This window comes from Heptranchias perlo, chromosome 9 (genome assembly GCF_035084215.1).
Source record: "Heptranchias perlo isolate sHepPer1 chromosome 9, sHepPer1.hap1, whole genome shotgun sequence".
Taxonomy (NCBI): domain Eukaryota; kingdom Metazoa; phylum Chordata; class Chondrichthyes; order Hexanchiformes; family Hexanchidae; genus Heptranchias; species Heptranchias perlo.
The window spans coordinates 65,965,710-65,983,254 of NC_090333.1; the positions used below are offsets into that span (position 1 = coordinate 65,965,710).

The 17,545-nt window shown below is 45.0% G+C and overlaps 1 protein-coding gene across 6 annotated transcripts in view; it reads right to left on the bottom strand.

Annotated features, from left to right (window-relative positions):
- nos1apa (nitric oxide synthase 1 (neuronal) adaptor protein a) overlaps window positions 1-17,545 on the bottom strand; it is a 381,173-nt gene that overhangs the window by 105,704 nt on the left and 257,924 nt on the right. For all 6 annotated transcript variants that reach the window (XM_067990661.1, XM_067990660.1, XM_067990662.1 and 3 more), the window contains 2 exons: window positions 15,245-15,386; window positions 9,938-10,095 (listed from right to left, as the gene is read on the bottom strand). In XM_067990661.1, coding sequence (XP_067846762.1) covers window positions 9,938-10,095; window positions 15,245-15,386 — 300 coding nt within the window. The remainder of the gene's footprint in view (window positions 1-9,937; window positions 10,096-15,244; window positions 15,387-17,545) is intronic.

The following is a 17,545-nucleotide window of genomic DNA, read 5'->3' on the forward strand; positions in this document are numbered from 1 at the left end:
GCAGCTCAATGTTCCAGGGTACAGATGCTATAGGAAAGATAGAGCAGGAGGTAAGAGAGGAGGGGGAGTTGCATTCTTGATTAGGGAGAAGATCACGGCAGTAGTGAGAGGGGATATATCCGAGGGTTCGCCCACTGAGTCCATATGGGTAGAACTGAAAAATAAGAAGGGAGAGATCACTTTGATAGGATTGTACTACAGACCCCCAAATAGTCAACGGGAAATTGAGGAGCAAATATGTAAGGAGATTACAGACAGCTGCAAGAAAAATAGGGTGGTAATAGGAGGGGACTTTAACTTTCCCAACATTGACTGGGACAGCCATAGCATTAGGGGCTTGGATGGAGAGAAATTTGTTGAGTGTATTCAGGAGGAATTTCTCATTCAGTATGTGGATGGCCCGACTAGAGAGGGGGCAAAACTTGACCTCCTCTTGGGAAATAAGGAAGGGCAGGTGACAGAAGTGTTAGTGAGGGATCACTTTGGGACCAGTGATCATAATTCCATTAGTTTTAAGATAGCTATGGAGAATGATAGGTCTGGCCCAAAAGTTAAAATTCTAAATTGGGGAAAGGCCAATTTTGATGGTATTAGACAGGAACTTTCAGAAGTTGATTGGGAGAGTCTGTTGGCAGGCAAAGGGACGTCTGGTAAGTGGGAGGCTTTCAAAAGTGTGTTAACCAGGGTTCAGGGTAAGCACATTCCTTATAAAGTGAAGGGCAAGGCTGGTAGAAGTAGGGAACCTTGGATGACTCGGGAGATTGAGGCCCGAGTCAAAAAGAAGAAGGAGGCATATGACATGCATAGGCAGCTAGGATCAAGTGGATCCCTTGAAGAGTATAGAGATTGCCGGAGTAGAGTTAAGAGAGAAATCAGGAGGGCAAAAAGGGGACATGAGATTGCTTTGGCAGATAAGGCAAAGGAGAATCCAAAGAGCTTCTACAAATACATAAAGGGCAAAAGGGTAACTAGGGAGAGAGTAGGGCCTCTTAAGGATCAACAAGGTCATCTATGTGCGGAACCACAAGAGATGGGTGAGATCCTGAATGAATATTTCACATCGGTATTTACGGTTGAGAAAGGCATGGATGTTAGGGAACTTGGGGAAATAAATTGTGATGTCTTGAGGAGTGTACATATTACAGAGAGGGAGGCGCTGGAAGTCTTAACGCGCATCAAGGTAGATAAATCTCCGGGACCTGATGAAATGTATCCCAGGACGTTATGGGAGGTTTGGGAGGAAATTGCGGGTCCCCGAGCAGAGATATTTGAATCATCGACAGCTACAGGTGAGGTGCCTGAAGATTGGAGGGTAGCAAATGTTGTGCCTTTGTTTAAGAAGGGCGGCAGGGAAAAGCCTGGGAACTACAGACCGGTGAGCCTGACATCTGTAGTGGGTAAGTTGTTAGAGGGTATTCTGTGAGACAGGATCTACAGGCATTTGGAGAGGCAGGGACTGATTAGGAACAGTCAGCATGGTTTTGTGAGAGGAAAATCATGTCTCACGAATTTGATTGAGTTTTTTGAAGGGGTAACCAAGAAGATAGATGAGGGCTGTGCAGTAGACGTGGTCTACATGGACTTTAGCAAAGCCTTTGACAAGGTACTGCATGGTAGGTTGTTACATAAGGTTAAATCTCATGGGATCCAAGGTGAGGTAGCCAATTGGATACAAAATTGGATTGACAACAGAAGACAGAGGGTGGTTGTAGAGGGTTGTTTTTCAAACTGGAGGCCTGTGACCAGCGGTGTGCCTCAGGGATCGGTGCTGGGTCCGCTGTTATTTGTTATTTATATTAATGATTTGGATGAGAATTTAGGAGGCATGGTTAGTAAGTTTGCAGATGACACCAAGATTGGTGGCATTGTGGACAGTGAAGAAGGTTATCTAGGATTGCAACAGGATCTTGATAAATTGGGCCAGTGGGCCGATGAATGGCAGATGGAGTTTAATTTAGATAAATGTGAGGTGATGCATTTTGGTAGATCGATGGGGAGGATTAATGGTAGGGCGTTGGGGAGAGTTATAGAACAAAGAGATCTAGGAGTACAGGTTCATAGCTCCTTGAAAGTGGAGTCACAGGTGGATAGGGTGGTGAAGAAGGCATTCAGCATGCTTGGTTTCATTGGTCAGAACATTGAATACAGGAGTTGGGATGTCTTGTTGAAGTTGTACAAGACATTAGTTAGGCCACACTTGGAATACTGTGTACAGTTCTGGTCACCCTACTATAGAAAGGATATTATTAAACTAGAAAGAGTGCAGAAAAGATTTACTAGGATGCTACCGGGACTTGATGGTTTGACTTATAGGGAGAGGGTGGATAGACTGAGACTTTTTTCCCTGGAGAGTTGGAGGTTTAGGGGTGATCTTATAGAAGTCTATAAAATAATGAGGGGCATAGATAAGGTAGATAGTCAAAATCTTTTCCCAAAGGTAGGGGAGTCTATAACGAGGGGGCATAGATTTAAGCTGAGAGGGGAGAGATACAAAAGGGTCCAGAGGGGGCAATTTTTTCACTCAAAGGGTGGTGAGTGTCTGGATCGAGCTGCCAGAGGCAGTAGTAGAGGCGGGTACAATTTTGTCTTTTAAAAAGCATTTGGACAGTTACATGGGTAAGATGGGTATAGAGGGATATGGGCCAAGTGCAGGCAATTGGGACTAACTTAGTGGTATAAACTGGGCGACATGGACATGTTGGGCCGAAGGGCCTGTTTCCATGTTGTAAACTTCTATGATTCTATGATTCTATCACAAAAACCGCCATTGTAACATTGTCCATCTCTGCCACTACCTCAGCCCATCTGCTGTCAGAATCTTCATCCATGTCTTTGTTACCTCCAGACTTGAGTATTCCAATGCTTTCCAGGCTGGCCTTCCATCTTCCAAAAACTTCAGCTAATCGAAAACTCTGCTGTCCGTATCCTATCCTGCACCAAGTCTTGTTCACCCATCACCCCCGTGCTCGCTGACCTACACTGGCTCCTGGTGCCCCAACTCCTCAAGTTTAAAATTCTCAGCCTTGTTTTCAAATCCCTCTGTGGCCTCGCTGTTCACTATCTCTGTAACCTCCTCCAGCCCTACAATCCTCCAACTGCGTTCCTCCAACTCTGGCCTGCTGTGCATCCCCCATTCCCTTCACCCCACCACTGACGGCTGTGCCTACAGCTGTCTAGGCCCTAAACACTGGAATTCACTCCCCTAAACCTCTCCGCCTCCTTTAAAATATCTCCTTAGATCTCACCTCTTTGAGCAAGCTTTTAGTCACTTCTCCTTCTCCTCATATCTCCTTCTTTGGCTCGGTGCCATTTTCAGAGTTTCACCTTCCTGCCCACTTTACAGAGCTGAGAGGTTTTAACAGCTGGTAAGGTGAAAGCTGTAAGAAAAAGCATTGCCCTCACCAGCGTAAGTAGCTGAAGCAGTCCCTTTCTTTCCCCTTTCCTTCTTGTAAAGGCACTAAAGCACTTTCAATACTACTCACCCATACAAAGATTCCCCAGCCATTGGGAAAATTGCTGACACCAAAAAAAGAGCAGTTTGCAAAAGATTTTTTTTTAAAAACAACCGCAAGTGGACGTGGGAAATGACCCACACACGTGCCATTGGTTTGAAGGTTTCAAAACCTCTACCCGTTTCACTCAAATAAATTGCCCAGTTCCTGGAGAAGCTCTGTGTGGGTGTGCAACGGGGAACACTTTGCTGCTTATATAAGGAGGAAAAGGAAGGCTTCAGTCATTAATGCTGTTGGTCTCCACCTTCCCCTTTACTGTTGGTGCCACTCCTGTTGAGAGTGGCACCGTGATAGGAGGTAGGAGCAAGGCTACACTTCCCAAGTCTGGAGACCCACTTCAGTGAGTCAAAGGCAACACAAACTCGACACTTACAGTACAAGCCAAACATTAATGTGCAATTAAGACAGCGGTGGTTTGATACTCTGATGACCCCAAGCCCATGAGGTGAACTCAGGCGAGAAAACAAATGCACTAAATTGGGGGCCCAGCCAATCTTTCAGGTAAACAGAAACTCTGTGGATACCATTGGTGGATGTGGTTCACACAGAGGTTTCATGTACACACAAGTTTGAAGGAATGCTGCAGTAACCCAGTACTGGCTCCGCTGGATGCTTGTGAAAGTAGAATCTATTAGATTGCTGATTTGTGAGTAACACTTCATTGTGAAAACAACTGACCACCCGAGGGAACCCGCAGCTATTTTAACCGGAACAAGTCAATGTATTTTCTCGCTTAAGGATCAAATCTACAACACCAACAACAACTTGCATTTATAGAACGCCGTTAACGTAGTAAAACATCCCAAAGCGCTTCAGAGGAGCGTTATCAAACAAAATTTGACACTGAGCCACATAAGAAGATATTAGGACAGGCTTGGTCAAAGAGGTAGGTTTTAAGGGGCGTCTTAAAGGAGGATAGAGAGGTAGAGAGGAGGAGAGGTTTAGGGAAGAAATTTCAGAGCTTAAGGCCGAGGCAACTGAAGGCTCAGCCACCAATGGTGGAGCGATGACAATTGGGGATGCGCAAGGGGCCAGAATTGGAGGCGAGCAGGGATCTCGAAAAATGGTAGGGCTGGAGGAGGTTACAGAGATTGGGAGGGGCGAGGCCATGGAGGGATTTGAAAACAAGGATAAGAATTTTTAAATCGAAGCATTGCCGGACTGGGAGCCAATGTCGGTCAGCGAGCACAGGGGTGATTGGTGAACAGGACATGGTGCGAGTTAGGATACGGCAGCAGAGTTTTGGATGATTTCAAGTCTATATTTCTATGTTTACAGAGGGTGCAAGATGGGAGGCCGGCCAGGAGAGCGTTGGAATAGTTAAGTTTGGAGGTAACAAAGGCATGGATGAAATAGCAGCTGTGCAAATTAAGAGGATTAGTACTCAGTAGGATATTCTATCTCATCTCTTTAATAATACTGTTAGGTGGGGATCTCCTGATGGCTCTCCGAGTTTATCGAGTGAGTAGCTGAACCATAAAGACAAGGACAGTCTCAGGTTCAATTCTTTAATAAGTTAGTTGATCTCAGCCTGTGCAAGAGTGGCGATCACTACAGGGTATGAATGAACATCTGCAGTAATACCGCCCATTCACTGCCCATTATTTTTGACTGGAGGAAAGTGGAATTGCTGACGTATATTTATAGAGGTTCACTCACCTGTCTCCAATTGCTCCCGAAGGTTTCAATAACTGAAAACAAACGGTGCCTTTCCTAATGGCACCCCTCCTCTTTGAAGATCTGGGGATCTGTATCCCTCAATCTCTTTTCCTCCACACTGTTAAGAGTCCTATCATTTAGGATATACTTCCTTTCACTGCAACTTTTCCAAAAATGTACTACTTCATGTTTCTCTCCATTTGCCACCTGTCTGCCCAATCTGCCAGCCGGTCTCTGTCTCCCTGGAATCTCCTGCAATCTTTCCCATAGTTTATCATGAACCCTATACTGGCATTACTCACAGACCTCCTGGCCGGCATGTAAACCATTTATATAACTGGAAAATAAAATGGCCCCGACATAGATCCCAGGGCACACCATAAATGACATCCTGCCCAATCAAACAACATCCATTTACCCCAACTCTCCCCATGCCATCTATCTATCCATGCAGCTACATTCCCCTCATCACTATATACTTTCAATTTTTTGACAATTCTCTTTTATCAAATGCCTCTGAAAATCCATATGTACAACATCCTCCAAATCCCCCTCATCTGTGATTTCCTCAAAGGGTTAAGTTAACTTATAACCTGCCCTTTATAAATCCATGCCGAATGTCCTTGATTAGCCCCTGCTTTTGTCAGTGCTCACTACTCTCATCCCGTGATATAGACTCCAGAGGTGTCACTTCCCGAGACACCACTCTAACATTCCTAGACATGAGCAGAGATTGGAGATAGGGCTACAACACTAGAGTCTGAATTTCCAGCCTACAGTCACTGCTGGTGAGGGCCACACTGGCAGTGGAGACTCCAAATTTACCCACAACCAAGGTAAAACTAACTAGTTTACAATTTCCTGGTTTATCCCTTTCCCTTTTCTTGAATAGGGACCAACATTTGGCAATCTCCACTGCTCTGCCACGGTTTCTGTTTCCAAGGCCTTGTGGAAAATGATGGGGATATACTTACAACAACTTGCATTTATATAGCACCTTTAACGTAGTAAAACATCCAAAGGTGCTTCACAGGAGCGTAATCAAACAAAATTTGACTTAGTATATACTTAGCTAAATTACGGGTGATCTTTGGATAATAAACCAGGTTCCATTAATGCTGACAGAACTCACGAGTGCTTTCACTGCAGGCGATACTCGGTTGTTTATTGTTCACGTGTATCCTCTTTATTATCCCTGCAGGACAACACTGGCCCATGATTCATGGGCGGTTGAAGGGGATTATTTAGCGGACAGGCAGCGGGATTATGCCGGCCTTCAGAACCTGCAGATGTTATAAGTGACATTCTAATGCCAGCTGTATTTTATCCCATCTGATGGAGCTGACCAACACTGGCAAAGGGGAAGAGCAAATTCTTAGGCTTAGGGTTGTATGAAAGTAAAAAGAAAACATCCATTGCAAAATTTATTACCATCAATTATCCTAATTATGCAAGAGAGTTTTTATCAGTGTGAAAATCTTTTTCTAACTCCTACGCTTTGATTAAAAGATTTTAGTATATTGTACCGACTCTTGGCTAGCTAAGGATCAACTACCACAGCAGGAGCAAGCCTGTCGAACATTATGTGCTACTCTGAAAAGCCTCCTTCCCAGTCATTCCAAAGTACTTGTTTCAGCAGAAATCTTCCAACCCCCACCCCACTAAGCACGGACTCTGCAGTATCGCTGCCAGGGCTGGGGTTAGAATTTACAGTCGCAGAAAGAGAGGCTTTCAAACTGGATATGGTCACATTCTAGCATCTGATCATTTAGTGAGGTCGTATAAAATTGTTCTCTCTGCTATTTTAGAGGAGAGAGCAATTTCAGGTCAGGTGAATTCATTGAGCGTTGGCACATTAATATCCCATGGCATTAGTTTTAGGTCTCTTGTTTTTGAGGGTGTAAGTTATCACAGTTTAACTGATGGGTCGCAGTCAGCGGTTTGTCTGTAGGAGTGGTTCCTTTTCTTGTTGGTCAGCTGGGTGTCTAAAGCCTATCACCATGTTTAAGAGTCACTGGACCAAGCAACTGAAACATTTAGACCTACAGAGTTTCTGTTTGCCCAATATGGAATGTAAACTCTCTCCCCATAGGGACATGTCCTACATACCCTAGTCCAGAGAGCTTAGGTACAGGTTGGTAGAACCAAGGTTTAGTTAACTCTCAAGTGCACACAGAGCTACTGCTGGAGTTTGGCCAACTAAAACCGTGCAGTGTACCAGTACAGAGCGCTGGCAAAGTTCTCACTACTTGACCACCCTATCTGTTCGGGCATTGGTTTATAGGGCGATCTGGAGCAGGATGATAGAAAGTCTCAGCTCCCAATGATGGGTATATCCCTCCAGGTTCTATTAGTGAACCGAGCTTGCTGGTCAATGATCGACAGTAACCTGGAGAGCTGCGGACCTGCCTGCTTCAGGTATCAGGGAGGTCGACTTGCTGCCAAACTTCCAACATGGGGGTTGGAGCCAGCTCGACCGCAAAAAGACCCCGCTTACACGGAGGGCTAGAGACAGGTGACTTGCATCGACGTGCCCTGCCTGTCTGTACTGTTTGATCTGTGAATCACAGGATCAAGATATAACAGTAGCTGGTAATTTACTGAGCCTGAAAAGAAACACACACACCAGCCTGTCATCATACCCCAGACTTCTAATATGGTAACAAAGTACGTTTATTATAAAATGCAAACTATTTCATCCCATTGCTCTCCTTCCCAAGTTAAAAAGTCCTTCATACGGTTGTCATCATCCAGTTTATGGTATTCCAGTGCGGTTATCGACCTCTGCAATGATCACAGCTGGAAAAGTGCACAAGCTACTGTGCTGCTATGGTTACCTTTCCTTATTGAGAGATACACTACACTAGGATGGTCTTTACCACAGACATCACAGGATGCTTTTGTAATCTGACACTAAACAACCACCTGTTGTCAGTCCAATATTCACTTTTTCCCTTCCTGAATTTACCTTAAATGCAGCTTACTGGATACTTACACTGAAATCCAAGTATTATTGAAGCACAAACTTATAGGAGAATAGAACATTTTTAGACCCACAACTTTGCACCAGTGTTGAATTTCCTCTGGTAGCACACTGTTCAATGCATTCATGTAAATTTTGATTGTAAGCTATTTTAATGTGAAAAAAACAGTGCACAAGAGGAGGAAGTTAAACCTCCTGGTGAATTACACAAAATTGGACGCCCATTTCCCACAGATGCTTTCTGTGTCCTTGCCATCTCCCTCCTTACCTCCTACAGGATCGTGCTGTCAGCCAGCTGGTGAGAAATTAGAGTTTTCACATTCCTCTGAACCTGTCACTGTAACTACAGAGGACTGCACTTATGAGAAAGCTGTGCAAATGCATCGCACGGGGCCCCCCTCTAGTAAGTCCGAGGTTTTTGCTGCACAATGTTTCAGAATCTCACCGTCCTTAGTCAGGAGGTCTGTGATCCATTCTCAGGCCCAGAGCAACGTGCTCCGATCCCACTTTCTCAACCTGGAAGTTGCTGGGTACTGACGGACAATCTGAGGCACCCTGGTGCGTGACAATAATCTCCTATCGGAAAAGAACGCTGTCAAGGAGTCGAGAGGCAACTCTCTGCAGCTAATCATGGGCATAATTGAGCAGCAAAGAGCAGGTGGAGCTGAACGTGGAATGTAATTCAAACCCTTTCAAAAGGAAAATTGTCACCTCCATTAGAATGCCGACATTCCATTCAAATTTCTTCCCATTACAAGGGAATCGTGACTCAAGTGTAAGATTTCTCAGCAAATTCATTATGGCATTATGTGGATTCAGTTGCGTGCTGCCTATCTACAGTCCCTTTCATCGTTTCTTCCCCCAGGACAGTTGGTGAAATAATTTTAAACTGTACCCTCCGATGTTGGCTGCACTGACTGGGAAGTAGAAATGTTTAACATTGTAACACGGAGGCTGCTTTTATTAAATTTCCTCACCCCCTAATTTTCTCCCCTCTCCCCAGATGGTGCCGACACATATAGGGGGTCTGCATCTCCCAGAGCTGGCAGCCTCTGGTACCCCACCCGAATGCTTCTTTTCCAAGTACAAGCCTAGGCGTTTGAGCCTAGATTTTCCGATTGGCGTTAACATAGCGCCGATCAGAAAATCTAGGCTTGAGTGAAAGCAGGCTTTTCCGCTACAGCAGCATCACAGCCGAGCCTTACCCTGTCCTCATCCAATATCTACACACACACGTGCGCACACACGCAAGCACACACATGCACGTGCGTGCACACACATACATTCCAGGTTAGCCAATAGAAGTGGGAATCCTTGGTGATAACCCCCTTCCTAATCTGCGCAATGTGGCTGATGGCAGCGCTCCATCACCACAGAATGCAAGGTAATCCTGCCTTCCTCTGAATTTACAATAACTGTTGTCTTGGCCGTGGTATCTGTGAGTTTGAGTCGTAATACACACCCACACCAACTGGGCCCCGCACAGAGAGTGGGCCCAGTCTCCCTGGATAAACACAATGCCAGGAGTGCCTACCAAGTGTCTCTACCTTGTAACTAAGAATCAGCAGCTCTGTGAATTTTGCAAATTAACTGGATTAGATGTGCTCGTCGTTTTGTAGACATGAAGCAGAAAGCCGGCCCCTTCGACATGGCAGCAAAATGCGTTATAAAAGGATTAGCACCAGAAATGCTCTCCCAAGTGTGGTGTGGTTTCTATGGACCCGGGCATCAACAGAGTCACATGGGAAAAACTGGGTGTCTGAAAGGACGGTTTTACGGTTACCTTTTTGTCTTTGTGAAGATCGTGTTCTTTTCGCACTGCGTCCAAGTCAGTCACGCCTCGGCTGAAGTCAGCCTCTGTACCGTCCTGCAGAGGTGCCTCGACAGCGTCTATATCGGTCTCTTCCGAAGCCTCTTTCTCTGCGCCAGTCAGCTGTTGCACTGGTACAGATCACAAAACAAGGCAAGGGATGAATCACTGTGAGACACAGAAATAAATGTACAACATACACCTAGCAAGAATAGCATTCAATTGAAAAACAGGCCAAGAAAATATGTTTGGAGACAAGTGACTGCCTGACTAAAGAAGAAATGTTGGGGTAGAAACTGGTCTTCTCTGCGCCTGTGCTACAGGTGTAAAATGGGTGCAGCAAGGGCCAACTTCGGGGACTGCGCCCGATTTTCGGATGGGCTTGATTTAGGCGGCCAGCGTTCCTGCTAGAAACAAACGGGGGGCTGATTAAAATATCGAAACGTGGGTCAAGTGACGCAGTTAAGGTCCCAGCGCAAAATTCGTATCAATCAGCGCTACTGCCTCAAACCGCCCACAAAGCACGGGCACTACAGGACAGGAGCTGGCCATTAAAGAGATCAGGAGCTGCGAGTGAGGGGAAGCTAGAAACATGCCTGGCGCTCATATTTCTTTGATATGTTCAAGAGTTTTGCGCGGTCCGGCTTTATTAACCTCAGCTCCTCGCGGCTGGGCGTTCTCTTTAAATTTCTCCGTGAGTGAAGTAAGTTGCTTGGTCAACCCTCTTCCCTCGTCCCCAATCTTTCCAGCCCTCCCCTTTAATGTCCTGCTATAGGCCCAAGATCAGTGCCACCCTGGCAGATTTCCTGCCCTCCCAAAGAGCGAGCTTTTTTTTTTATTCGTTCATGGGATGTGGGCGTCGCTGGCGAGGCCGGCATTTATTGCCCATCCCTAATTGCCCTCGAGAAGGTGGTGGAGAGCCGCCTTCTTGAACGAGATTTTACAACTGAGTGGCTTGCTAGGCCATTTCAGAGGGCAATTAAGAATCAACCACATTGCTGTGGGTCTGGAGTCACATATAGGCCAGACCAGGTAAGGACGGCAGGTTTCCTTCCCTAAAGGACATTAGTGAACCAGATGGGTTTTTACGACAATCCGGCAGTTTCACCATTACTGATACTAGCATTTTAATTCCAGATTTTTTTTAAATTTAATTAATTGAATTTAAATTCCCCAGCTGCCGTGGCGGGATTTGAACTCATAACTCTGGATTTTAGTCCAGGTCTCTGGATTACTAGTCCAGTAACATAACCACTATGCTACCTATTAGCAGTGTGATTAGTGCTGGCTATTCGCCTCTTCAATGATAATGACAACCGACAATGAGAACTGATTGAGCCTCCCCCTCCGATGTCATAGGGGGAGCCCCACACGCCCGATCTACATGACTCGAGAATCACCCCAGTGTGATAGGAACACAGATAGACTGTGGTGTAGCATAATCGCTTAATTCAGATTAATGATCTTGTGCATTAACTGTAATAGTACAGTTTATAGCAACTGAAATAGGATATTTACACTGGCTGGTGTCCAGCGGTCAGTGAACACCTAGGTATTAGCCTGTCCTATTCGGATGAACAAACAGATAAGTGCCTGCAAAGGTAAGAATTAGGGCATTAATCAACTGCTTAAGTGTACACAACGTAAATGGACATTTAAACAGAAACTGCCCTTATTACAATGGCGCCTTAAGAGCTGTAAATAAAACTGTCTTTTGATTTCCACAAGCTCAGTCTGAGCTGTTCTGTTAATAGATGAAAATACAATCTTGCAATGTACACATATACAGAGATTTAAGTCCCACCACAAATATTTTTTCTATTCTTGTGAATGAAGTATATCCGTCACACCCCGTCTGAGTACAAGCCAGGATGGATGGCATGTGGCTTTCACAAACACGAGCACATGTGTAACAATGTAAGGCCATTGCATATAGGCATTGCTGTGCATGGCCTCCTGCTCCTGCCTCTTATTAAAGAAACCCTAGGACCTGTGCCATTCCTCCAGTTCATTTGGTCGGAAGCTAGACTGAAACTGACCAACCACTTAACCCTAATCCCCTCCCCAAAAAACCTGTGGTGACAATCGGCGGGCTTGTGATGTGTGCAGGATTCATGTAATTTGAAGAATAAAGATCCTACAAGAAAGGTAATCTATCGTGTTCTTGACTTCAAACCCTCCACACACTGCAGAGCAATACCAAAGGAGCACAGATTTAGAAGCAACATTTCCACTTGTATTGTCTGCTGTTAACTGCCTGCTAATGGCCTCAAGATAGGAACGGTAGCCTTATCGCCCCCGTTAACACCGATGAAGAGGTGGCCGGCATTTTGAAAGGGGCCTATCCCTGGGCGCCCAGAGAGCCAGCCTGTATCGACAGGAATGCTCCTCCAAGCCCCACAAAAATAATCTGGGCCGCTGCCATCTGGGATGCCCACCCTCTTCAAGCACCATCCACCCCCCCTCCACCCTTACTTTGCTGGTGGCCAGGGGATGGCCCGATACTGGTAGGCCTCAATCTGGTGAGCTGCATCGAGCGCCCGTTTGGTGCCCCGCAGCTCACCAGCCCGATGTTAACGAGGCCACAAAATCACAGAAGGTCGGTCACCCAAAGGTCAAAATCAACCCCAATTACTTCAGCTGTCTGACGTGTAAATGTGTTACGAATGCCCCATGTGGCAAACATACATATCCCATCAATGGGAACCAGGAAGCAGCAGTGAAATGGCCAGAAAGGAGTGATGGGAGTGGCCCCCTTCCCCTGCAATCTTCTTCTCCTTAAGATGGTAGCAACGTAGGATACGCTGCCCCAGTCCATTTGGCTACCCAGTTGTTGGTTATTGGTTTACCTTGGATCCTACACAATAGGAAACTAAGAACTGTTGAGGCTGCCTAATTTGCTCAGTGCGGGAAACATAACTCAGGCTCTCTGAACATGTACACAGCGGAGATGATGTTTCAGTTCTGACTTGTAAGCTGGCGGATAAAATAGTGGGACAACAACTTTTCATCCCAAACTAAACTGAGAAGTGACCTTAGGTTAAAAACTCCAAGTGAATCGTAAGGGCTGCTCTGTCAGAATGCCAAAGCATTGGTCTACAATAGAGGCTTGCAGTTCACTATCTCAGCAAGTCAAAACCAATACTAATAGTGCAGTTCTCTATGTAAGAAACATAAACTAACCTTGAATGTTGTATTTTTTAAACATGTGAAGAAATAATTTACGGTCCCAAATGGGGACCAAAGAAAGCATAATGCCACAATTTTTAAACAAATTAAATAAAATGCAAAGCCAACTTCTGATTCTCTAATGGTCAAAACACAAATGCATCATGAATGATTGAAACTGCCAAACATGAACCCAAATAGAGCTAGGTTTTAAACCAAAACTCAGCAAATGCTAGAGAATATATGAATATATGAATATATAAGGCATCGATGAGATAGACTAACTGGCTTAGTAGAGGACCATTGGGCATTTTCTTCCCACTGGTGGATGTGCTGCAGGAACTAATAAAGGTAAATAGATATCCCAACACAATACAGTGTCAGTGTTTCCTTGGCCCCAATCAGTGCCAATGTGTGTGTTCAACAATGCCCAGCTGGCCAAAACTGGATTTCTTAAACTTAATGTATCTTGTTATGAATGCTACAGGAAACTAATACAGGCATTTCTTATGGTTACATTTCATGAACCAATTGCAAATTCAGCAGGTTGTGATAGTATGAATTGAAAAGCATGATTTTATGCATTACTCCAGAGAGCAGTGTTAGTGAATGGATTTCACTTAGTATTTAAAGCCATCAGCAGATATTGGTACAGACGTACTGACCCTCACAGGAAGGCACTTAGTCTGTTATTGATAATGTAATGTATTGCATGGGTCAGTATCCAAGGAGGTACTCTACAACCAAAGCCCAGCTGGGTACATCCTCTGTGCTGACTACAATATTCCAACTTGTCCCTCAGTTTGTGCTATCCTAATGCTCTTGTTTGCTTATTCTTGCCTGCTTTACTTGCTCTCCAAATGGCCATCTGTACCTATAGATATATAGTGGCATTTGAATGAGAAGAAAATGCATCCAGGTTGGTTTAAGGGCTTAGATACTTGAGTAAGGAGAGGAGGACAAGACAGCGGACTTTCTTCTCATTAAAAAAAGGGTCCAGTTAAATTTAGACGTTTGTAAAGTCAAGAAGCCAAGTTTTTGTGCAGAACCAGGAGTCATAATTACAAAATTAGGAAACAACCTGCGCTTATGTAGCACCACTAACATAGAAAAACATCCCAAGGTGACATTAGATAGTAACCATCAACTTTGTCAAAAGAGGAGGGTCTTAATGGAGGAAAGGGGTGCGGAGACTTAGGGAAGAATTCCAAAGCACCAGCCCTAGGCAGCTGAAGACATGGCTGCCAATAATAGGGTGAAGAAAGGGGTGTACATCAGGCGGAAGTCAGAGGGATGGAGAGTTCGGGATGAGGGAGGGAGAGGGTTACGGCTGGAGTAGGTTACAGAGATAGGGAGAGGTGATGTCATGGAGGTATTAAACACAAGGATGAGATTTTTAAATTTGAGGCATTGGGTGAACAGGAGCCAAACCAGGACAGGGATGGCAGGGGCGGTGAGTGGGTGGAACTTGTTGTGGCATAGGGTAGGAGCAGTAGTTTTCGATGAGCTGCCGTTTACGGAGGGGAGAGGACAGGAGGCTGGCCAAAAGAACAATGGAGTAATGGAGTCAGGAGATCACAAAGGCATGACTTAGCGTTTCAGCAGCAGATGGGCTGATATATGGGGAAAATGTTACAGAAATGGAAGTTTGCAGTCTTTGTGATGGAGGGAATGTGAGGTCAGAAACTCCGCTCAGGGTAAAACAGGATATTGAGATTGCAATCAGCCTGAGACCGTGGCCAGGGAGGAGATGGATTCAGTGGTAAGGGTATGAAGCTTGTGACTGGGGCCGAGATGACAGCATTGGTCCTCCCAAAGGAGATTTGTAAACTTTAAAGCTATGCAATAAAATAGAAAAAACCACCACCATCTCAACGAGTGCTGAACCTGTGGGATGTTTAAAGAAGAAAATGGACTTTTTCCATTAAAAAAACAAGTTACAGGGTTGCTAAAATTCCCATTTGGATACTCAGTCTCGCTGTAGAAAATGGACTGGGTTGCTATGGTTGCCTAAAGCCCAGAGGTCCGTCAGTTGTTTTTCTGACAGTAAGATTGAAAAGACTGATCCAGTGCTTATAAAACAAGGCGCTGAACATAATTAAAAAGTCATACCTGGGACGTTGGTGTTTTCAGCGCTCTCCTCACTTTCTTGGTCCTCCTCTCCATCCGCACTTTGCTCAGTGTGCTGCAGACTCAACTTGTGGCACACCTCAAAGGCTTGCCCTATAGTCCGCACTATCCTCATCGCTTGACTCTGGGACGGAGAGCAGGAAAAGAAAGACTATTACCTCAGTGTAATTCACTGAGACAGAGCTGGCCTTGTCAGAATGAATACTGCCAGATTTTATTTACTTAACAAGGCCATTTAACAGAACAGAGCTCCACTTTAACAGCAGGATAATACATTGTGCAATATATGGTGTGAGACCTGATGAGAGAGTGAGTCATCTGACAGACCATGAGCAATGCCACGGGAGGTCCATCTTGCAAAGTGCGTGTCAGAGGTGGTTTACAGAGTGTTCACGGTCCCACTGGACTCTCCCCAGACATGTTTCAAACCTACCTGACATCAATTTCCATGTTCAGAAAGCAGTGCCCTTTCTAAATATTTCCTGCTGGGAGAGGAGCTTTGCACCAAGTGTGTGACCAAGCATGCACAGAGTTCTCTCCTGGGCAGGATATTTGGCATTCCCAGCCAGGCAGTGTAAACAGGGCACTTACTGCCTGGCTGGAACCCATACTGCAGTTATACCAGTCCGAGATGAGGAGCTGCAGTAAAATGCAGCGTTTCAAACAAACAGCCTTACATTTTGATTACTTTTCCAACAAGTTCGCCACTGTTGAAAGCCTGAATCTCCGAGAGTGACATGTCCTGAGTCAGGGTACCAAAGAGGATCCCCTTCTACAGGGTCGCACTGAGTGTATTCTGTGCCCTTATTCCTGCCTACAGGAAATGGATATTTCCTCATTTCAGTCACGGTGTCTGAACTGTACTGGATCACGTGCAACTTTTCAACATTTATACGGCAAGGGGCATTCAGCTCAAAGTTATTTTTTTTTAAAGCCACGACAACCGTTTGTTACAAATGGACATGTAATGGCAATCCCGAGCAAAATCTGACGACAATAAAAGCTACCGTTCAGCGGTGAGCGATTACGAATTATGCTGCGGTGAGTGATTACAAACCAGCCCTGGCCCATGTCTTACACACACCAGCAGTAACGAGGAGAATTAATCTGCAGCCTGATTTCCAGTTGATTTATTTTTCTCCCCCTATTTACCTTCCTTTTTTATTATTACAGCCACGTGCTAGGAAACTGAGCCAGTATTTAACGGTCCAACTCTACCTCTCTCAACGCTTCAGAAAGAGCAGTTCCCAAATTAGTCATCTAATTCAGTTGAGATCCATAAAAGCCTACATTAACACATACTTGATGCAATCATTATGCACTCCAAACACATGCCATCAGATTTAGGAAATATCAGGACAAAATTAATAATCAGAGAGGTACTTCCTGCTGCTTAGAAAATTAAAATTAATTTCAGCGACTGGTATCCATATGTCACCGTGGCAACAACGAATGAGCTGATGTGGGTGCTCGTACACCAGGTAGCCCTTTCGTAGAAGGTGAAAGCAAATGCTAAAAGCAGAGCTCGCTGTTACAAGCTTGGTAAATCAGTACCTGGTAGATGATGACTGACATTAGACTGTAGATATGGATATGTTTCAGTTACTGGACGTCAAAAGCAATTCAGTGTGTGAATGGCGTGATGACATACTACACGCATGCGAGTCCCATTTGATACCAGTATGTTGTCATTTCAATTAAAAAAAAAATTATCGCCCTTGATTTAAAGGAGCTGTTCTCACCCAGAGCAAAGAGAAGTCCTGTTCTAGAATAGAACGTCAGTGTTTGGCTTTAATCTATTAACTAGTACATTGCTCCCACAACACATACACACACAAAAACACACGCTTTATATAATATATATATATACACACACACATACATATTATATATATATTTATATATAAAGAGCAGTAACCTATACATGTTCAGCTAAAGTGGAATTTGCTACCTTTTTTTTATTCGTTCATGGGATGTGGGCGTCACTGGTGAGGCCAGCATTTATTGCCCACCCCTAATTGCCCTTGAGAAGGTGGTGGTGAGCCGCCTTCTTGAACCGCTGCAGTCCGTGTGGTGAAGGTTCTCCCACAGTGCTGTAAGGAAGGGAGTTCCAGGATTTTGACCCAGTGACGATGAAGGAACGGCGATATATTTCCAAGTCAGGATGGTGTGTGACTTGGAGGGGAACGTGCAGGTGGTGTTGTTCCCATGTACCTGCTGCTCTTGTCCTTCTAGGTGGTAGAGGTCGCGGATTTGGGAGGTGCTGTCGAAGAAGTCTTGGCG